The 22799-nt window shown below is 41.1% G+C and overlaps 1 protein-coding gene across 6 annotated transcripts in view; it reads left to right on the plus strand.

The window, feature by feature from the left end:
* The window catches only part of GPM6B (glycoprotein M6B), a 153275-nt gene that overhangs the window by 76582 nt on the left and 53894 nt on the right, over positions 1–22799 (plus strand). The window contains exon 1 of one of the 6 annotated variants that reach the window (XM_077482521.1): positions 18599–18978. The exons of 2 other annotated variants lie outside the window; for them this stretch is intronic. In XM_077482521.1, the coding sequence (XP_077338647.1) occupies positions 18918–18978 (61 nt within the window). In that variant the 5' untranslated portion in view covers positions 18599–18917. Of the gene's footprint in view, positions 1–18598; positions 18979–22799 lie in introns of those variants that run through there. 3 more of the 6 variants (XM_077482523.1, XM_077482524.1, XM_077482526.1) reach the window with 3 other exon arrangements.

Genomic DNA, 22799 nt, shown 5'->3' on the forward strand with positions numbered 1-22799 from the left:
TTGCCCTCAAGGGGCCAGTTGTATCTGTAAGACTAGATGTCCAGAGCACCCCACCATCAGAAGTCAAGAGTCCCCCCACCCTCCCTTTTTATCACAGTGCACCCCCTTGCTCTAGAAAGAAGCTGGGGGCTGAGCTGGGAAGCAGCGCAGGGTCTGTAGGAGGACCAGAGGAGGGCTGGAGTCAGCTGCCCAGAGTCTATTGCATGCTGAGACCAAGGGAGGCACAGAGGAGAGGTGCAAGATCTGTAGGAGCTCTGTCGGTCCTCTTTCTCCACTTGTGGAGATGGGGGGCGGGGGGTAAGCAGTAGCTGCTGGGGAGGTGATGGGGCCACATGAAAGGGCCTTGTGGGCTGGATTCGGCCCCCAGGCCTTGTGTTTGACATATGTGCTCTACATTTTTGGTCAGAAAGGGCACCTTAAGGAGAGGTAAATCCTAAAGCCCCATACACAATATTAGATTTTCTGCAGATTTTGTCTTCAGATTTACCAAAACTATATAATATGAGGTCAAACCTTGAAGGCCTGTACACACAATATGAAAATCTGATTGAAAAGTTTGTACGACAAGCTGACGATTTTTGGATCGTTTAGTATTGTGCTTTCGATGGACGATTTCTCTTTTTCATCAGACAAGCTGGATGTGTAGACTATAAAATTTTTGTCTGATGTGAAATAAACGTCTGATTTTTGGTTTCAGTAGAGTTTTTGTACGAAAAAAATTGTAAGAGCAAGACTACGCATGCTCAGAAATGAAAGCACACATACAAAACTATTCAACATGTTATGTCACTTTGTTTTATTCTGACTTACAAAAATTTAGATTGTACAAAACAAATGCCTTTCAAAATATGTTTGGCTTAACTACATCCGTATCACGAGCAAAGCAGCTTCATTATTATCCCATTAAAGATGAGAATTTTGACATTTCATCAATTGCCGCGTCACAAATGTAAATTACTGTTTGAAATCTAGAATTAACAAGACCAAACTCATCCCAGTCATTCCTTGATTCCAAGCATGCGTCTTTGTACTTTCAACTTTTGTGTGACGGATTTCTGTACTGACTGACCATCTGAAAATCAGATGTTGAGTTCACATCCGCCAAAATTTTTATAGCCTGCACATCCAGCTTTTGTCTGATGTAAAAGGCAAATAGTCTGTCAAATGCGCTAAAGAAAGAAGGCCGTGTACGCTCGCACCAGATAGTGTAAGGGCTCAAGCCTTAGGAAGGGATAAGGCTGAGCGACCTCAGCCCCTACATCATCAGCCAATTCAGCCTAGAGGAAGCCCCATCTTACCACTACTCCTGCTTTCGAAGCATCGTGTAGATCATATGGTCTCTGGTCATGTTCCACTGCCCACCAGTAAGTAATTGAGGCTTTTCCTCACTTTGGGCCTAGTTTTCTTTGACTTTGGTGCAACATATCTTTTCAAATAAGCAGAGAAGGACAATCCCACTGTAAGGGGTGACCTTAGCCTGTAGTTGTTTCTTGGTATCTCCAGAGGAACAGATGCCTGTGTGTTTTTATTTATTTTTATAATATGAAACAATTCATTTTCATATTTGCACATTGTATTTTCTTGAAGGTCGCTCACCATTTCTTGAATTTTACGATTAAAAATAATTTATAGATTCTATAGTACCTTTTTAGCAGTACAATCTTAAAGACCAGTAAGTAGACAGATTTATGAGGCTAAGGACTTAATAATGTCTTTGATTTGTTTATTGAATCCCAAAGGAATTTAGTAAACTGGTCAGTGAGCAGGCATATTTAAGTGCTGACTGACAGTTATGTCTTTTAGCCATGTCATTAAAGCTATTGGGTCTTGTTTTGCATAGTGAGACTTGCTATGCTGCTGGACATAGCTATTGGAAAATGATAAAGTATAACTAAAGGCAAAAAGTTTTCTTTAGTTTTGAACAGAGAGAAATTCAGATACCTGTCAGGTCTTTATTGCTACCTTCACCCTCTCTATTTGTCCTGTTTTGGGCTTGTCCCCAGAATAGAAATAGAGGGAACATTTTTCAATGAGGATACTTTCATTTGCAGGGATTTCCTCTCCCTGTTTTGACTATTGGACAGGAAGTGAAGGGAAATCTCACCAAAGGACTCGTATAGCAGAAAAACATTTTTTTGTGTTTTAATAAAAAAAAAAAAAAAAATTAAACAGATAACTAAATCCACCTTAATAAAATGTAAATAAACTTCAGAGCTGAAAATGTATAACCTTTTACCATAAGAACCCTTTCACACGGTGAAAGGCTGTGGCTGCGTTACACTAAAGCAGCGTTTTAAGCTGTGCTTTTCAGCTGCTAGCAGGGCACTTTTAACCCCAAAAAAGGGTTTAAAAGCTCCCGTTTCTTGCAGCACTTTTAAGGCGCTTTTGAAATCGTTGCCCATTCATTCCAGTAGGCAGGGGTGTTTTGAGATCGCTGTATACAGCACTCCCAACCCGCCGCAAAGATGCTGCTTGCAGGACTTCTTCTTTTTTTTTTTTTACATCCCACCAGCACACCGCCCCAGTGTGAAAAGCCACTCTGGAATGAATGAGAGGCGGTTTTCAGGCGATTAGCAAAGGCTATTTCAAGTGCTAAAGCGCTTGAGAACTGCCCCAGTGTGAAAGGGGTCTAACAGTATCTAAATAGTAATAACTTGTCACCGTGTATAAAATTTCCCACTACAGTACTGTGTTAAATATAACAGGCTGCATTGTATGAATATGTACAATACAACTTGCCACCGCCATAGTGTTGGTATAGTAATAACTGCTAACGGTAATTTTACAGTAAAGTGTTGTGCAATAAATCTGTTTTTATATCATGTCCATTTATGTTGTCTTTTCCTGGCAACATTATATCAGAAGAAATGGCTTTGGATGTTCAGAACATTTCAAACTGCAGTAGTTGCAGAACTTCACTAAACACGCAAATTTTCAAGGTCTCAGCAAGCTTCTATTGTTTAGCACAAAGATGCCCTGTATCTGATTGTCAAGGTTATCCTTTCACACTTTGTAGGCAATAGAAAAAAAAAGAAAAAAAAAACTTCATTCTTTATAGCTAGCGGTCTGGGAAACTAAGAAAAGTAATACACTGGATTATGGCCCACTAGCTACATGTGCGCTGGCAGAGCAGAGGTGTAACAAAAAGCCATGGGGTCCCCACACTCATACAAAAGCCTATTCAGCCATCAGGCTGCAGATTTTCAGTAATAATTAATGCGGTGTAGTTTCTAGCTTAATAACTCCGCTAGAGGCTCAAACAGCACATAATAGAAGGGAGAGAAAAATTTTGGTAGAGAATTTGTGGAGCATTTAGACAAGTAATTGTTTGGTCCCTCTGCATTCATAGGCCTAGTAGCCATTGCTGGTTCCATGTTCTTTATATAGAAAAGGAACATGTAATCTTGCTTTAGCAAGGAACATTATAGCTGGCATGGCCTATGCATTCATAGTATGCTAGTTTTCAGTTTTCCCAATGATACTTTGGCAGCGTTGGTGTATGCAGTCTGGTGTCAAAAGGAAAAAGGTTCAGGGGGAGTAAAGCAATGAATATTATTTTTGAAGAATGTTACTGTAATTGATGTAATATATATACCTGCATATAAACTTGAAGGGTCCAGCCAAAACTTTTTTTTAATGGGGACACAAATGACCATTAAAGTGCTGAAAATGTCAGAATCTTCTGTTTTTATTGCTGTTTCTGTGTCTGTCTGGGAAGAGTCCCCTCTTCCAGGATGGGAAATAAGGAGACACACACACACACACACAGCAGTAAAAGTGTGCTGGAGAATTCATGCCTGTTCTATGCAAAGCTGGAGTTTAAATCTTCTGATTTATTTTAATTAAGTTACTAACGGCACTGTAAGGTGTCTGCTCTTACCCTACCAGTACCTTGAAAAGCCTATGCATGGTTGGGTATGGTCCTCCACATAACAGTGTTGGGAATTGGCTGCTTGAGGGGCCCGAGCCATCTAGCTGTTTGCAGGCCCCCCCCCCCCCCCCCAATAGGTCAGGTATTGTATTACACAGCTTTTGTGTGTGTGTGTGTGTCTGATGCAAAGGATTGGATGATTGGGGTTGGGACAAGGATGGACAGACTGACTGCTTAAGGCAGGGATCCTCAAACTACGGCCCTCCAGCTGTTGCAAAACTACACATCCCATGAGGCATTGTAAAACTCTGACATTCACAGACATGACTAGGCATGATGGGAATTGTAGTTCCTGAACAACTGGAGGGCCATAGTTTGAAGACCAATGGCTTAAGGGAACAGGACATGTGTGCTTGGCTTCAGAGTAAGTCTAAAAAGCCTCAATACAATTTTTTTTTTTTTTATCTAACTAGGCTCATATCACACTAGCGGAAGGATGAGAACAAATTGTTTTCCGTTTCATTTAGCTGTGTGTTTTTAGAAGTATGTTGTGCGTTTTTTTTTTTTTTTTTCTCCCAAAAAGGACTTTCTGCTTAAAGTGATTGTAAAGTCCTACTTTGTTTTTAAAGAAAAAAATAAATTATGTTATATGGATTTGCACAGAGCAGCCTGGATCCTCCTCTTCTCTAGTGCCTCTTCTTCTGTGCTCCTGGCCCCTTCCTCCTGTTGAGTGCCCCCACAGCAAGCAGCTTGCTATGGGGGGCACCCAAGCCCAGCTGCAGCTCTGTGTGTGTGTCCATTCAGACACAGAGCTGTGGTTCAGCCCCGCCCATGATTGGCTGACTTTGGCAGGAGCCAATGGTGCTGCTGCTGTTTCCGCTAATCAGGAGGGAGAGTCCTGGACAGCCCAGATGCTCGTGGACAGAGATGGGGCTCTGGTAAGTATTAGGGGGGTCGAGGAGGGCTGCTCCACACAGAAGGCTTTTTATCTTAATGCATTAAGACTCCTTTCACACTGAGATGTTTTATAGGTGCTAAAGGGCAAAAAATGATTGGCCCCAAATTCATTCTGCAGCAGGATAACCCCAAGCATGCAGCCAATCTCATTAAGAACCATCTTGAGCGCAAAGAAAAGAGTCCTGGAAGTGATAGTTTGGCCCCCACAGAGCCCTGATCTCAACATCTAGTCGATCTTGGATCACATGAAGAAATAGAATGATTTAAGGCAGCCTACATCCACAAAAGATCTGTGGTCAGTCCTCCAAGATGTTTGCAACAACCTACCTGTCGAGTTTGTTCAAAAACTGTGTGCAAGTATATCTAGAAACAATTATGCTGTTTTGAAGGCAAAGGGTGGCCACACCAAATATTGATTTGATTTGGCTTTCTCTTCTGTTCATTTTGTTTTCTATCATTAACACTTCTATTTCTAAAACCATTCTTAAAGTGGATATAAACCAGATTCATGAAATTTGAGCTGGACGCATACAGTATCTCAAAAAAGTGAATACACCCCTCACATTTTTGTAAATATTTTATTCTATCTTTTCATGTGACAACACTGAAGAAATGACACTTTGCTACAATGTAAAGTAGTGAGTGTACAGCTTGTATAACAGTGTAAATTTGCTGTCCCCTCAAAATAACTCAACACACAGCCATTAATGTCTAAATCGCTGGCAACAAAAGTGAGTACACCCCTAAGTAAAATGTCCAAATTTGGCCCAATTAGCCATTTCCCCTCCCTGGTGTCATGTGACTAGTTAGTTTTACAAGGTCTTGGGTGTGAATGGAGAGCAGGGGTGTTCATTTTGGTTTTATCGCTCTCGCTCTCCCATACTGGTCACTGGAAGTTCAACATGGCACCTCATGGCAAAGGATCTGAAAAAAAGAATTGTTGCTTTATATAAAGATGGCCTAGGCTATAAGAAGACGCATAATTGTGGCCAAGACCATACAGCGGTTTAACTGGACAGGTTCCACTCGGAACAGCCATGGCCATGGTCGACCAAAGAGCTTGAGTGTACGCGCTCAGCGCTGTATCAAGGTTTATCTTTGGGGAATAGACTTATACGTGCTGCCAGCATTGCTGCAGTGGTTGAAGGGGTGGGGGGGGGGGGGGCAGATTGACAGTGCTAAGACCATATGCCACACGCTGCATCAAATTGGTCTGTATGGCGTTCCTCTCAGAAAGAAGGAAGCCTCTTCTGAAGATAATGCACAAGAGTTGCTGTAGACTAGCAGACCACAGGACATGGATTACTGGAACCATGTCCTGTGGTCTGATGAGACCAAGATAAACGTATTTGGTTCAGCTTGTATGGTGGCAACCAGGCGAGTAGTACAAAGACAGGTATGTCTTGCCTACAGTCAATCATGGTGGTGGGAGTGTCATGGTCTGGGGCTGCATGAGTGCTGCTGGCACTGGGGAGCTACAGTTCATTGAGGGAACCATGAATGCCAACATGTACTGTGACATACTGAAGCAGAGCATGATCACCCTCCTTTGGAGACTTGGCTGCAGGGCAGTATTCTAACATATAACAACCCCGAACACCTCCAAGACGAACACTGCCTTGCTAAACAAGGTGAGGGTAAAGGTGATGGACTGGCCAAGCATGTTTCCAGACCTAAACCCTATTGAGCATCTATGGGGCGTCTTCAAATGGAAAGTGGAGGAGCGCAAGCTCTCTAACGTCTACCAACTCCTTGACATCGTCATAGAGGAGTGGAAAAGGACTCCAGTGGCAACCTGTGAAGCTCTGGTGAACTCCATGCCCAAGAGGGTTAAGGCAGTGCTGGAAAATAATAGTGGCCACACAAAATATTGACACTTTGGGCCCATTCGGACACTCACTTTTGTTGCCAGCGGTTTAGACCTTAATGGCTGTGTTGTGTTCTTTTGAGGGGACAGCAAATTTACACTGTTGTACAAGCTGTACACTCACTACTTTACATTGTAGCAAAGTGTAATTTCTTCAGTGTTGTCACATGAAAATATATAATATATTTACAAAAATGTGAGATACTGTATATCTGCAGTGTTTTGTTATCTCTCTATAAGCACTAAGTCCCATAGCAGTCTCCTGCTCCGTTCTTCTGTTATCAGCCTGATAACTTCAGACAAGTTCTCCATATGATAAAAGCAGCCTGAAATTTGTGTTGGGGAGGATGCTATAAGTTGATTAGCACTGAGCTGAAGGTTTCAAGAGCTGAAAGTCTCTACCTATGGAGAGAAGGGGGTGTGTGCCTTTCCTCCAATAAGCTGTCTTGGCTGTATGCCCAGGCTTCACTGCAGTGTTAACCAGGAAGAGAAATTCTCCTAACACAATGTGCACTTTCTAAACAGTATATAAAGATGAAGACAGCAGATATAATATATATGTATGTATGTATGTGTGTATGTATATGTGTATATATATATATATATATATATGTGTGTGTGTGTGTGTGTATATATGTTTTTTTATGTGGGGTGATTTGTTTAATCTGTGTATCATGGAAGGCTGTTCACTTCACTGGTATATGTGAGGATTTACATCCACTTTTTACGTTTTTAGGCACCTGGCTAAAACTTTTGCACAGTAGTGTGTGTATGAAAAAGTCCATGATAGTAGTTTTGCAGTACCTCTATTATACTGTATATCTAATGGTCAACAATAATAGTTCTGCAGCACATCTAGTTATATCTGTGTGTGTGTGTGTGTGTGTGTGTGTGTGTGTGTGTGGTAGCATACTTTTATTCATTTTGTTCATTTTTTCTTTCATATAGCGATACAAAGTAACAGCAACCGTTTTGATCATATCGTGCTTTTTGTCAAGATACACACATGATTTTTAAAACCTGGTTAAATTTAAAACAAATTCAATGTAAACTGATCTCATAAAGCAGGCCATAGTCAGATTGAAATTTCAGCTGGTTCAGCAGGCACTGGCTGAATTTCGGTCCGTGTATGGCCGTCCCCATTCAGCAGAAATTGGTCGCTAGATTGACTTCTGTTGAAAGGACAAGCTGGAAAACCTTTGCTGATCAGCAGCTGCTGGGCAATGTAGTCTGTCCTGCTGTAAGAAGACCCCCATTCTTCCATTCACCTTGTATTTGTGGATGGAGGAATCTGAACATTAGTTTTAGTTTATTTGAAGGAAAAAAAACAAAAAAAAAAAATTTTCTATCAACTTCATATAAAAGTTAACAAAATAATCATGTTTTGATCACACACTGGCTTATCTTTCACTGGGAATAACAGGTGGTGTGAGATCTGCACTTGTTTGACAGAATTGCCTCTGTGCCGGGGCCTGCCATGGCACACACAATATGAACACTAGAAATGTTGCGCAGTAATAAAAGCTTGCTCAGAATTTAACACCTACGCAGCCTGATTATAACAACCAATTAAGGATGCGCTCAGGTGTGTTCGCATGCTCCACGTGCAGAGCGCTCCAGGGAGTCGCGCAGAGATCGGGCAATGTCTCACTGCCTGTGATTGGCGCTGCGCAGACTTCCTGGCGGGCTCTGCATGTGGAGCATGCAAACACTCCTGAGCTCATCCTTACAACCAATGCTTGAATGGCTGTCTTTTTTTTTTTTTATATTTTAGGCCATATATTACAGCCCTTAATTATTTCAAGTGCGGACTGTCACGCAGTGATTTGTGTAAACGGATTGCCTATTACTGTGGGACAGATAACATTTTATGTTACTGCTGTCAGCATTACAAATGCTGGCTATGTGGATTTCATTATTTAGCACACAATATTTTAGCTAGTTACGAGTGACTGCTATGTTCTCACACAACTGTATATTTTCCTGGAAACGCCAATGGTCTGCTTGGATTCACACATCCTGTTTGCTTTAGATTGCATGGGGTTGATACAAAAATCTATTAAATGCCTGTAAAAGGTCAAATATTTCCAAAACACAAATCTTGGCCTTTCTGTATGTTGGTTATATGATTCATATACTAGGGATGGGTTACAAGGGGCCTAAAAAGCTCACTCTTTACATAATGGATGGCTTCTTTACCCTGACAAGAAGAATGTGAATTCCTATGGACTTAAAAAAGGCGCTTATGGTTTTTGGGGAAATCCTGATGGGAAACCACCTGTGAACAGACCAAAGATTTCTGAAATTATGCCCAACAGAATTAGTAGGTCACGGATACATAGTGATCTATGCCCCATGCTCTTTAAGGAGCATGTAATGCAGATATCTCCATCCTTTTCTTTAGCAAAATACAAGAAGATCTTACTGCCAGCTGTCAGTGTGCATAGCATACAGTATATAGATTACTGAGGCTTAATGGGGAGTGTTCTATTTGGCACTTTTTTTTTTCCCTCCATATGGAATGCAGCTTAAAATTCAAGTTTATGTTGTAATGGCACAAGATCTTAGAGTAATGCCAAAATGTAGTAAAAAGTATTTTAAATTAATGAATTTAAGGTGCAATGTATTTTTTCTTGCCTATATTTTAATGCCTGTAGTATGTTATTAACCAAAAATAAATATTCATTCATACAACCCATATATTTACGTGAATAATTTATTTGCCCATATGAATTCTTGAGTGACTGTGCTCATACAATAGAATATAAAGATTGTGTTAAAATATTAAATATGCGCAACACAATATAAGCAAGGAAAGTTCTTAAGTTGTGATGCTTTCAGATTGCTTCATAGACAAATATGTGCCCAAAACTCCAATGCTGTAACACCACTATTAGTTGCTCACATGCTCCATATCTGTGCTCTCACCTTGCTGGATGATTGGGTGCCCAGTACTGTTTCACCTTCAAATGGCAAAGAGAACTACCATAGTGACGTATGAGTTGCCACTTTTATTTAAAAAAATAAAACCATGCACTTGCACAATAACAAAAATGCCTCATGTCACAACATAGGATTGCACTACTGGAAGATTGGCTGTTGACATCACTTCCAGTTTTGTATATGTAACCCAAACTCCTCCTTGCGTCACAAATCATGTGACTTCATTTGGGAATGGCTACCATTGATTTTTATTGTTTTAAAAAGGAAGCAGGGGAGGTTTATACACACACTAATATTGCACTGTCCCATTGATTCAATGTTCCTTTCTTTGCGGAACAGACTAGTGCTGACTGAACATTGCCTACACAACAAGACCACTGAATAATCTGGTTCATGCACCTGTGTGAATTACTAAAAGGCTGAAACCAGATGGGTGACTCTGCCACTAGTGTTTCTGGTAATTGGTTGCAATCTCCAGTGGCAGGATCAGGAAGAGGCTTGCCTGTCTGTCCCTATGGAATTGCCTCCTCAGACCTGAGGCAGCAAGATGTGACTGCCATTGCTAGCAGTCAAGAGTCTGTGGAACAGCTCATCTGGTGAATGAGCAATTCCATGGGGAAAGACAGGCAGACACTTAGACTGATGACATGCAGTAATTCTGATGATGGCTAAAGTACTGCGCTGGGGTCATTAAGAGGCATATTTGTCCCTACAAAATTGCTTTGAGGCAGCAATTTGTTGCTCCTTCACTGGCCCAAAAGCTGTTGACTCTTGATTGCTAATGATAGGAGCAACAAATCACTGCCTCAATGCGTTTTCATAGGGACAAAAGAGCCATCTTGTAGTCACCCTTACACTGGGTATTGGGACAAATTGACAGAGGATCTCTGGCGTCAAGTAATCCATCTCGGCCATTCTGAAGCTAGCCTTTTTTTTTTGCTAGTGGCAGACCGCTTATCTGACACCAACCGTAAGGGCAGTTTGCTAGACATGAATTGCCTTTCATAGACTACATATAAAAAATTATTTTGGATGTGTGTGTTGGGTGATAGGACAGCTTACGAGGGTTAAAAATAAATGCAAAAACCTTATACATCCCATTTCACCCCATAGAGTCCACATAAGCCAGTGTGCAAAGGCTATGGTGAAAACGATGGAGGAAGGGGAAAGTGGAATGTTAGCCAAAGCAACACATTAGATCTTGACATTGTCTTATTAATATGAAAATCTGGTTTTGCTCTGACTGCCCCTTTGCTTCCTTACCTCCAGCTGAAATAAATCTGTCCCAACATATTTGATATTGCTGTTATTACATTTAGAATAGTCCTGTGAATATTATACAGCACATTTGCTGTGTTCTATAGATTTTTGTATCTCATCCCCTTAATAATTGGCTCAGTTTTCCTTGCAAACCTCGGATCTTTTTCAAGCTTTCTACTCAACACCCACAGAAGCTCTGTGGCTCTGTGTGCCATCTGTTTGATTGCTCGAGGGTTTTTAATAGGCTCTTTACTTAACAGAATGGAAGCATTTCATTATGAAACATAATTGTTCTGCCCTTGTTACCTATCTAATATAAAGGTGTTTCATCATCTTGTGACTGAAGCTTGGGCATGGTTTTAATGTGACCATTGTCTTTTGAAAGATGGCAGACCTGATGCCACATGGGCTGCGCTGTTGTCGGGTTACTGCACTGTAGTCTTCACTGCAAGCTGCTTAATCGCAGTTGCCATATGTGCACAATACAGTTCAAATGTATCTTTTTATATAGTTCACAAAACCAATAGGTGAATAACACTTCTCTATGTATTGTACATAATGATTCTTTGTGTAGTTGCTATTATTGTGCCATCCTAATGTTAGAGGGTTTTTTTTTTTTTTTTCTAAGTAAGTTCAAATAATCTGAACTGTGTGATTTCATTCAAAATTGAGAGCATTTCAGTGAGCGTACATGGAAATGTTTAATTTTTTTTCCATGATTTACTTTAAAAAATATATGAACTGAATTGTGGAAATCCGTGAAAACAGTTGATTAAAATAAATAAATGTTAGACTTATTTAGTGTCTTAGGGCAGATGTGCACTAACCAAATATTCGTCATTTCGGACTTTGGGTCTGATCACATTCTTTGCATTCATGTTAATTAAAACTGAGAAAGGACTGAGTATAAACACACTAGCCTGAATGGGATTGCCCCCCTTCCTCCCCTGCTGTTCTGCGCTCACCCTGTGCTTTTAAAATAATGTTCCTGGGCATGCTTGCATTATGCAGGCCACAGGGATCTCTGCTTCGGTGTTCAGTGATAGTTATTTACTCAGGGATGGTTTGTGCTCAAACTGAAGCAACCCGTACTGGACCACAAGTGACTTGTGCCTGGACCGCAAGTGAATCGTGCCCCAGACTGCCTTTTCCAAGGCTAGTGTGAATACGGTCCAGGGCAACGTATATAAAAAGTGGAATTCCAGCTTAGCCTTAACTACTCTTAAAACTGTCTCTTCTCCTTCCTAACACCTATGCTTCTTAACCGGTGTAAGAAATTACCTATTTTCAATCTGCTCTGGTAGGTCACATGATATCCACTGTGTCAACCAGTGGCGGCTGCAGGGGAGAGGAGAGGGCTCGCCAACAGCAGATAGCAAAGCCTGGGGCAGTGATGTCACCAATGGGCTTTAGTAGCCCATTCATTGTCGGTGATCCCTCCTCTCCATTGTTTTTCACAGACCGGAGCAGCAAATAGGGAAGTATGTACAGGTTAGTCAGCATAGGTGTTGGGAGTGGGGAAGGGACAGTTTTAGGAGTAGTTGGGGCTAAATAGGAATGACTTTTTAACCATTCTCTGGCTTGGTTCTGAGCACTCATATTACACAAAGGAACCAGTCCAAGGAAGTGAACCGCAATCTTTTAAAGCCTTTTTAATTATTTCTTGCTCCAGCCTGCCCTCTGCCTCCATTTCCAGAGGAAAAGACCCACAGTAAAGAAAGTACAGACAAGGAGGAGGCAAACAAATTTGAGTAAGGGTTTGTTCTGGACCTTTCCCGTAGCAAAAATCTTAACAGATGCAAGCTCCTGGGGGTGGGGTGCGCTTCTCGAAAGCCAGATGGCCCAAGGGTCCTGGTCAGTAGAGGAATCCAGGAGGTCCTCCAACTGGAGGGAACGAAATGCAATTTCCCTGGGGCTGTGTGCTTTCAGACAGATGATCAGGGGCCAACGCATCCAGGTGCTGGACAATGCCACAGCAGTGGTCTACATCTCAAGATGGGGGCACAAGAAGCAGGTGTCTTCTAAACTTGACCCTACGGACTCTGACTTGGGCAGAGGACAACTTGGCATCCTTAACAGCAGTGCATCTGAAGGGCAACCTAAATTGGATAGCAGACTTCTTAAGCAAAAGATGGAGCCTAAGTCCGGAGGTTTTTCAGAGGATAGTAGACAGATTGGGGGGGGGGGGGGGAGCTCCCTAGGTAGACCTTTTTTGTATTACAAACAAATACAAAAGTACTGGTTTACTTTTCTCTGAACAGGCAAAACCAAGCGGTGGGTCTAGACGCACTGGCTCTGCACTGGACCTGCTTGTTGCGCTTTTCCCCCTGTGCAAATGTTCCCTTTAGTGCACAAGAAGCTACAGGGAGAAAAGACGACCCTAATTCTATTAGCCCCATATTGGCCCAAGAGGCCTTGTTTTTCAGTCCTACTAAAGTTAGCGGTAAAGTCACATTGGTTGCTTCTGGTCTGAGGGGACTTGCTGACTGGGTCCCCTTCTGCATCCCGACGTAGGTCATCTAAAACTGGCAGCTTGGTTACTGAGGAGCATATCCTGAGGAATAAGGGTTTGTCCGAAAGTTTAATTTGCACCCTGCTGAATAGCAGAAGGTCACAAGGGCCATTTTAAAACTTGGAAAGCTTCAGTTCCTGGTGTGTTTTCTAAAAATGACTCTCCACAGGAGGACCTTTCCATTCTGGAAGTTCTCCATGATGGAATGGAGAAGGGTTTGGCAGCCAGTCCTTTAAAAGTTCAGGTAGCTGCAGTGTCAGTTTTTCTAGAGAGGAGGTTATCTCTAGTACCTTGGATCATCATGTTTTTCAAGGCACTAGCTAGGGCTAGGCCAGTTCCATTTAATTATTTTTTCCCCAAATGGGATTTAGAAGTTGTTTTGCAGGGTCTGATTAGAAGACCTTTTGAACCACCAGAAGCCACAATTCAACTTTGGTCTTTAAAACGAAACCCTTCCAATAGCAGTCACCTCACCTAGATGGGTCGTGAACTTCACGCACTATCATTGAGCCTTTACTTTTTACAGTTTTCCCAGATCATGTAGTACTGAGGACAGACCCGGGGTTTTTGCCAAAGGTTGCTTCAGTTTTTTCACAGATCTCAAGAGATGATTCTACTGATGTTCTGTCCTTTTCTAACATGCCCTAAAGAGATTTTCATAGTCTGAGCGTAAAACGCATCTCTTTACGTCATCTGGAGGTAAAAAGAGTGTATAGAAAGTACAATTCTTTATTTGTTTTATTTTCTGGATCTTGTAAGGGTTACAGAGCTTCTAAAAGCATGATTTGTAGGTGGCTTCGGATGGCTATCCTTGAAGCTTATACAGCTGCGGAAATGGAACCCCCTGCAGGGTTAGTGTCCCATTCCAACTTGGGCTGTAGCAACGGACTGGGCGGAACATGCTTGGGCTTCGCCAGAACGAATCTGCAAGGTGACCACATGGAGTTATTCCACGTTTACTCATAGTTTATAGGATGGACCTGCTCTCATCAGCAGAGCAATCATTTGGCATGTAGGTCCTGCAGGGGGTGATCCCACCCTAAGAAGAAGTTGTTTATCATATCCAGGTTCTGTCCTGAAAAATGAGATGAGAAAACCTTAGACTTACCGGTAACAGTATTTCTACGAGTCTTTCTTTCAGGACAGCGCCGATGACCCTCCCTTGTTTATAAATATTAATGTGGTGTTGCTATGTTCTATTTATATTATTGCAGCATGGCTAGAGGTATCAGTAACAACTGAGGCAATGGTGGAAGTGTCCAGGCTTTAAAACAGTGGTTCTCAACCTGGCAGTCAAATGATGATTTGCCAGGGGTCACCAAATCCTGGGCTGTACCTGAAGCCCACACCACTCTTCCAGCCTTTTTGCAGCTGCCCAGCAGGGCTGTCCCTGGAGCCCGTAGCCGCCCACTCAGCCTCTTCCCAGCTGCTCATTCAGTTCACAGCATGGGTGGGGGGCAGAGACCAGAGGTCAGCTGACTGGTGAGGAATGTCAAGTGGGAGGGTCTCCTCCAGCCCCTCCCATCTCCTGATTTCGGCATAGGTGTCACTGCTGCGAGACGCTACAGAGCTGGAGACACAGTGAGTAACACTACCTGTGATTAGAGTTGCCATTAAAAGGCCCCACTACAGTTTTCAGATCAGCAGATGACCTTAATCAAATGCACCTCCCCGCCAGCACTGCCACACATCCCATTCCCCCAACCCCTCAAGGTGTAGCGTATACATGGAAGGTAGAGGAAGAGGGGGAGTAACAATGAAAAAGGGAGAGAGAATAAGAAAGATGGCTAGAGAGAGGGGTGGTGAAAAAAAAAAAAAAAACACGGGATTAGGATAGAGATAAAATGAAAAGTAAGGAGGACAAAGGGTGGTACATCCTAAAATGCACCATAAGGGGTTTTAATACTGGACTTTTACAGGCAGTTGGATTTTTAGCTGCCAGGAACATAAAATATATTAAAGTCTGAGTAGATCTGGGGACTTCAGCAATGGGTTCATTAAGCAGCGCAACTCTGGGGTTTTTGATATTGGTCATGGTCAGCGTGAAGATCAGGGCATGAACTCTGGAGTGGTGACAAACAACTTATTCAGACTCAACATGTCCCCCTTTTGCGCCTCGCCGCTGAAACATCTGCTTTCAAAGATCCTTTTTCATTTCAACTACTTTATCTTGTGCAGCTAGCAGTTTTTCTTGCTAAAACCATGTAGTAAACCATTCATATTTTCTGAATAATGTACTATATTGCAGCTTACCAGTCCTTGGGTGTAATGGCTGTATTGGTTTTCTTTTTTCATGCGAAGTATGTTTTTTGCAATTACAGAAATATACCTTTTTGATCCTGGAAGAAATGTCCTTGTAAATTCCTGTGTACGGAGCTGAAATATCAAACTGTTTTTAGCCTTCCCAGCTGTCTTATGTGAAAGTCAAAAGAACTTCCCTCCATGTCCAGGCTACAGAATGGGTTTTTTGTACTCCAAATCAGAAGAGTAGCCTATGGTAACAACGCTGCTCCTCCAAAGATGCAGTGCAACTAATGAGTGGTGTTATTCCAGGACATGAAGTGTTACTGGCAGGATCATCGGAAAAATATAGGCAAAAAAGCAAACCGATGCAACCACCACATCTAAGCACTATTGGGCTGTGATGTTAAATTTTTTGTTTTTGGGTTTAAATAAACTACTGAAATCAATTTCCCCCATCTATAATGACAGTAGGAATGCAGGGCCCTCCACTACTTTTTCGCTTTAATCTGTGGTGCTACCAAAGAATACTATTTTCCACTTCATATGTAAATTATCAAGCTGGTGGTTGTTTGTAGGGCCAACGTTTGAGCAAAATTTTGGCTGATTCAACAGAAATCGGACATTTTTATCCCATTATGGCCAGCCTTAAATCGGACCTTCAGGCAGCAGCTAAAAATACATTTGGAATTCTCCTCATGTCACCTGAGTTATCTACCAAAGGATTTGCAATTGTGTCCAGTCAGTTGTGCGGTTAGTAGACCTCTGCCAGACAGCACAGCCAGGAGGTTGATGCCACTCTTTCTGTTGGAATTCACAAATGCAGTGATGTAATCGCCTTACACCAAGCCTTCTGATTTGGCAATCAAGGAGCAGCAACATACAGATAAGTCATCATACAGATAACATACAGATAAGTCATCTTCTCCTCTTAGTTTTCTCTTCCTGTTCCCTCTCAGCACATGTGCATGCAGCAGAACCTGATTGGCTCCTACCTAGTGCTGCCCTTGCCTTTGTAAGTGAACTATTGTACAAGTCACAATAAAAGCATGGTGTCATTGCAGATATAAAATACTCATGCAATTTTTTTTTTGCACAACTACATTCATTGTTTTTTTTTGTTTTTTGCTATAAATGGAGGTCATCTGTTAAAGGGCTCATTTAGAATAAAGTGCTCTAGATGTAGGGTTGCAAGGGTGCGCTGCAAGATGGTGCCAATTTCTGTGCATTGCACGGTTTACTTTATTTTTCATTAAACTTTATTGAAATGTCAGGATACGATGGTTTGCTTTGGAGCCCGCTGTGTTTAAAAAAAAAAAAAAAAAAAGTGTGTGTGTGTGTGTGTATGTATGTATGTATGTATGTATATGTATGTGTGTGTGTATATGTGTATATATATATATATATATATATATATATATATATATATATATATATATATATATATATATATATATATATATATATATATATATATATATATATATATATATATATATTATAAAAAAAAAAAAAAAATTATAAACACCCAAAAGCAAAGCTGTGGTGAGAACTGTTGGAAACAGCAGGATTGGTTTACTAAATCTGGAGAGTGCGAAATCCTGGTACAGCTCTGCATTGAAACCAATTAGCTTCCAGGTTTTTTGTCTTAGCCTAATTGAACAAGCTGTATTTAGAAACTGATTGTCTACCATGCACAGTTGCATTCGATTTTGCACTCTCCAGTTTTAGTAAATCCCATAAACCCCAATGTATTTTGCCTTGTCTCTGTGTTGGCTCTGCACTGGAAATGGCTGCCAGCATAGTCCCAACGCATCTGGTGTGAACAAGCTCTAAAAAAAGTTCTCCAGACTACAGCCCACCTCCCAAATATGGTCCACTAATTATCGGTCGCTCTGATGGTGACCCCGATGAAAGGGGGGATCTCTGATGAAAATGGACTCTGGGGACCTTGATGAAGGGGGGGGTGTGTCTCAGATGGGGATGCTGATGAAGGGGGGTTTCTGATGAGAACCCTAAGGTTAGGTGGCACTTCAATGTAAGGGGGGCTTTGATGGGGACTTTTGGTATAAGAGGGTTGGGATGGGGGACTCCCATGTAATTTGGACTTGAGCTTTTAGAATTTTTCTCAGTAAATGATATCAGACCGATTTACAAACAAAAAAAATTAAAATAAAACACATTCATTTAAATTTGAGTCATTCATAAAATGAATTTGTAAAGTATGCTATGTGGCCCTCATACTGAAAGGTTTGGAGATCCCGTTCTAAAACCAGTGATGTAGCACACATAGTACTGCTATGTTTTAATGCTTAGGGAATGGAAAGGCTAAGACAAATATTTACCAGGTCGACTACAAAATTGACATGTATTTCCATCAAATATATATAATGTATTTAGCCATAAAGATGATCCTAAAAAGCACAGGAAGTTTACAAAGCATACAAATCTCCAGCTGGATTGTAACTTCTTCTCCAGCTGGTTCCAGCCTTTAACCTTTCACAATTTCACTATTTAGTTTTATCTCCTTTCTTGTGTCATAGATGGAGGTCTGTGCCATGTTATCCCTAAAGTTCTACAAGCTAACAGTTCCCATGGTTTTCAGTGGTCAGCGCTGCCTTTAAGCTAGCACAAAGCCATAGTGTGTACAATGTATAATGCATATGGCATCAATCACATGGCAAAGTGAGAAAATGGTTCCTTGGGGAAAAGCCTGTGTGATAATGCAGTAGACCTTTCTCAGAAAGGCAAATAATACCATAGAAGGGCCCCACTTCTGAATGCCATGTGACACGGGAACTCTTCTGCTTCCCAAACATCCCTGTGGTGGTGTCACATGTGCATCCTTAAATTATGAAGAGCGATTAGCATTTTATGAGGGAGGCTTTGGAGGGAATAGGAGGGGTTGAGCATGAGAAACAAAAAGGGGGGGGGGAGTGTGTTTGCAGATTTCTCCCTCTTACTGGATTCAGCTCCTCAGCAAGTCCTGAGTACAACCAAGCTCCGAATGGCCATTTTCTAGCAAGGGATCCTGCATGACGTATGACTTGTTTTCTGGCAGAAATCTTGGAGGACCAGGAGGCAGAGCGGAATTGGAGCTGACAAGTCTGCATCTTGGAAAAGGGCTGTAATCTAGTAGAGTGCAAAACAGAGGCACTCAATCACTGCTGCTGTAAATAGGAGACAGAGGAGCAAATCTACAGCTAAGTAAGACAGGAAAGTGTTTGTTGGAGGGCTGAATTAAACAGGCATTTTTGGTGCATGGGATGAAGCCAGCCATGGAAACTGCAGCAGAGGAAGCAACAGAACAAAGCCAGGAGAGAAAAGGTACCCATAGAGTTGTTGTTGTGTGAGGCTCTTCCCCTGGCAGCCTCACTCTTTTACCTCATCCTCTGTCTGTGCCTCCTTTCTTCATCCTTTTTCTTCCATAAAGCTTAGCAAATAATGTGGATTGTGTGATTGCAGATTGCTTAACATATTTGTTTTATTTATAAGAGCATGGATCGGTCACTCTCCAGTGCTAAAGACCCAGCTTGGATAATCAATTACCATTCTATTTTTATTTTATTTTTTTATTTCATTTAGTGGTCATTGTTTTTATTTTTATTTATTGTGTTTGTGTGTGTGCGCCCCCCCCCCCTTTTTTTTCCCCCCAACTTTGGATATTGATGATCTACTTGTTTACAAACAAGTAAACCCAGATCAGTCAGTAGAATCCCTGTCTAGTTAGTCTGAGGCTTTTGTCCCCTTTATCCATAAATTGGGGTCTTGTGTTGGCCCCCAGGGATTTTGCGAGAGCAGTTGCCATTAATTCTCAGGTTGTTGAAGCATACATGCAAGTAGTAGCCCTTTTAAATGGGGAAAGTGGTTTCTTAGCAACTCGGGGCCATGTTTCCTCTCTGATTCCTATTAAACTACGCCATTTCGTCAGATTGGGCTTACATCTGTTCATGTGCTGTAAGCATCATTAATACCTATTTAAAAAAAAAAAAAGTCATAATGCTTTTCTGTAACTTATAAAATGTATCTATTCGTTTTGGTAAGCAGATCATTTTGCTTCCTGTTTAGTTAATTTATATACACCTAGAGAATAAATGTATCTGAGGATCGTGGGCATTCAAGAATATGACCCATTGATGAAAGTTAAATAAGCGATCAGTAGAATGATGATATACAGAGGAGTTTACATTGGGTTTAAACTATAAAAATTGATCCAAGATTCATAATGGAAGCTTTTAATAAGACCTTATGTGATTTAAAGGGGACTATCGGAACTTGTCTGAGTAGGTACTTAGTGAATTGTTTTCTATCTGATACAGCAATGTATTCCGAATGCCACAGCAGATAGGGACGCCTTATGAAATGTGATCTCTTACTGGTCAAAATTCGCTTATGGTTCAGATCACATTCAATATCGCATCAGGCTTACCTTCAATTTATTAGGATTGATTGACTGTATAATATCCACTCTCACTGGAGTATATAAAGAACAGTGGGCAGAGTACACTTATTAGCTGAAAACGCTACCAGGAAATAAAGGATCCTGTTCTGATTGAGGATGTGTGACAGTCATGTGTTAGGAGATGGGCATCTTAACCCTGTTTGATCTGGAACTCATTTTTTTTTTCCCCCTGTGGGATTTAACAGTAATGTGCATCTGCTTTACATGCAGCAGATGCTACATGGGCTTTTTGTGTTTGTAACATGCAAAATCTGATAGTTGTTTGGGTAACAGATGGTATGGTAGCCATTTAGTCATTGCTGCTCTCCAGAAAAAGGATACTTTGGCGAGTGGCACATTCTGCTACAGTTCATTGGAGGAAATCCTATAAAAGTTACTGGCTCTTTGAAAAAAAAGTTCTATGTCTGAACAGCAACTCTTCATTTTGCACACATCATTGGTACCATTACACTGACATTTTGGCTTTAATATGGGATTAGGCAAATGCATCAATCTGCCAACTATGTGGGCTCATGCTGTCTACCCCATGATGTGCTCTGGTGGGATATACCTGCCACCACCCACTGCGTGATCTGGCTGTTGAGCTTTGTGTGACAATTTCTCTTTAATCCCTTCACTGATGGTAAGGTGACACTTTAGTGAATCAATGACTTTCCTTTTTAAGGAGTTCAGTTATGTTTAGTTGAAACTTATAGATCAGCACTGAAGTGGAAATGGGTGTAAGCTTGGGTTGTCCATGTAATTCTAACTCAGCTGATCTTGTTAACCTCGCCCTGAATACATGTCATGTTTGTTTTACAACCCATTGACATCCAGATTGTAGAACCATCTGATTTATGTGGTATTGATGGCAGATCATCTAATGTTTATGAGTACCTCAAAGGCGAATTGGTGCTTGTAATAAAGTGGCATCAAGATGACAAGTGTCACATTTATTGCTGTGTGAGAAGTGGCAGCCAAAGAACTGCATAACACCCTTTGTTTGGGGATTTTTTATTTTTTTTCCCAAGTGACCATACAAGTGGTAATTGTCATGGAAGAATATTCTAATGGACACTTGACTTGCCATTAGTGTTTTTACACCAGATTGTGCTCTATGTTCACATACGTGTCTTTTTTATTTTTTTGCCTTGATTGCTGAAAATTTGCAATGAATGTTGGTCAAAGCTCCCCTTGTAAGCTGCTAAAAATTAAATATACCATATTTATTTTTTATTTTTTTGACAGCAGACGCCAATGCAGTACATTGGTGTGAACTGGCTTAGCTGAGCGAGCTTGTTTTCCTATGGCTTTGCATTTTGGCTGTGTTGAAGATTGCAGCACTTGTGGTTAAAGCTGGTCATATATTATACAATCTCTTCTTATTCAATTTGCTTTAGATTTACCTTCCACTATTTAGCGCAAGGCTTGCCTGATTGCATACGAACTGAAAGTGTTTACTTATGACCTCATTACATTGGTTTGGTAAATCTAAAGTAAATTGTACAAGAAGATATTATAATGTATGGCCAGCCTTACAAGCTCTCGGTCTCCAATCCAGACTTATGCCCCATACACACGTTCCAATTATCGGACCACAAAAGTCGCTTTCGGACAGATCATTCGATAATCTGATTGTTAGTACGCAGCTTTCGACAGCAGTCCGTCCAACCAAATCCGCAGGGACAAACAGGAAAACTTTGGTTGGATGACAGCCCATCGTATGACAGTCGTGTAGCCAGTACAGTATGCGTCCGATAAGTCATTCGACAAACACCAAACATGATCGGAAACACGAAAATAAACCAGAAGGACACACATGTCACACGTATTTGACATCATTTAAAATATGTAGCTACGCGCGACTGAAGATTTTTTTTCCAGAATCGTACGACAAAAATCTTACACACATTTTGCACTGTTGTATTCGATCTTAGTTGTATACAACAAAATGTGAACGATCTGTCTTACGTGTGTACGGGGCATTAGTATAGATTTTGTTTTGTTATGGTCTGATCCTTTGACCAATGTTTGGTCTGCAGTGAATGAGCACTAAAAGGTTTGTGTGGCATTGTGTGTGTTTGTTTTATTTTTATTTATTTTTTTAGATTTGCCTAGAAATATGTTTGAGAGGCGCATATGTGACTTGATGCCACTGTTGTGGTGTTTTTTTCTTTTGGCCCCACTATCTAATCTTCTTGTTTCCTGTCTGTCAATCACATGGGATAATCCTGTCACAATAAAACTCACTGGGGCATTGACTATCCATGCAGAAATATTTGATTGGATGAACAAACCAAAATAAACACATTATAGGCCAAGAAGGCACAAGCATGAAGACCTGTTTGAAGCCTGTATACTAAATAAAATGGTTGACCATAAGATGAATTAAAGCACCCAGTTCAGGAGCCATCATGTACAGTGGATATAAAAAGTCTACACATCCCTGTTAACCGCTTAAGCCCCAGACCAATTTGCAGCCAAAGGACCAAGTCCCTTTTTGCGATTCGGCACTGTGTTGCTTTAACTGACAACTGCGCGGTCGTGCGACGTGGCTCCCAAACAAAATCGGCATCCTTCTTCTTATTTTTTTTTTTTTTTTTCACAAATAGATCTTTCTTTTGGTGGTATTTGATCAACTCTGCAGTTTTTATTTTTTGCGCTATAAACAAAAATAGAGCGACAATTTTGAGAAAAATGCAATGTT

The sequence above is a fragment of the Lithobates pipiens genome, unplaced genomic scaffold, assembly GCF_037356315.1.
Source record: "Lithobates pipiens isolate NorthernLeopardFrog02 unplaced genomic scaffold, aLitPip1_a1.2 Scaffold_16, whole genome shotgun sequence".
NCBI classification, from domain to species: domain Eukaryota; kingdom Metazoa; phylum Chordata; class Amphibia; order Anura; family Ranidae; genus Lithobates; species Lithobates pipiens.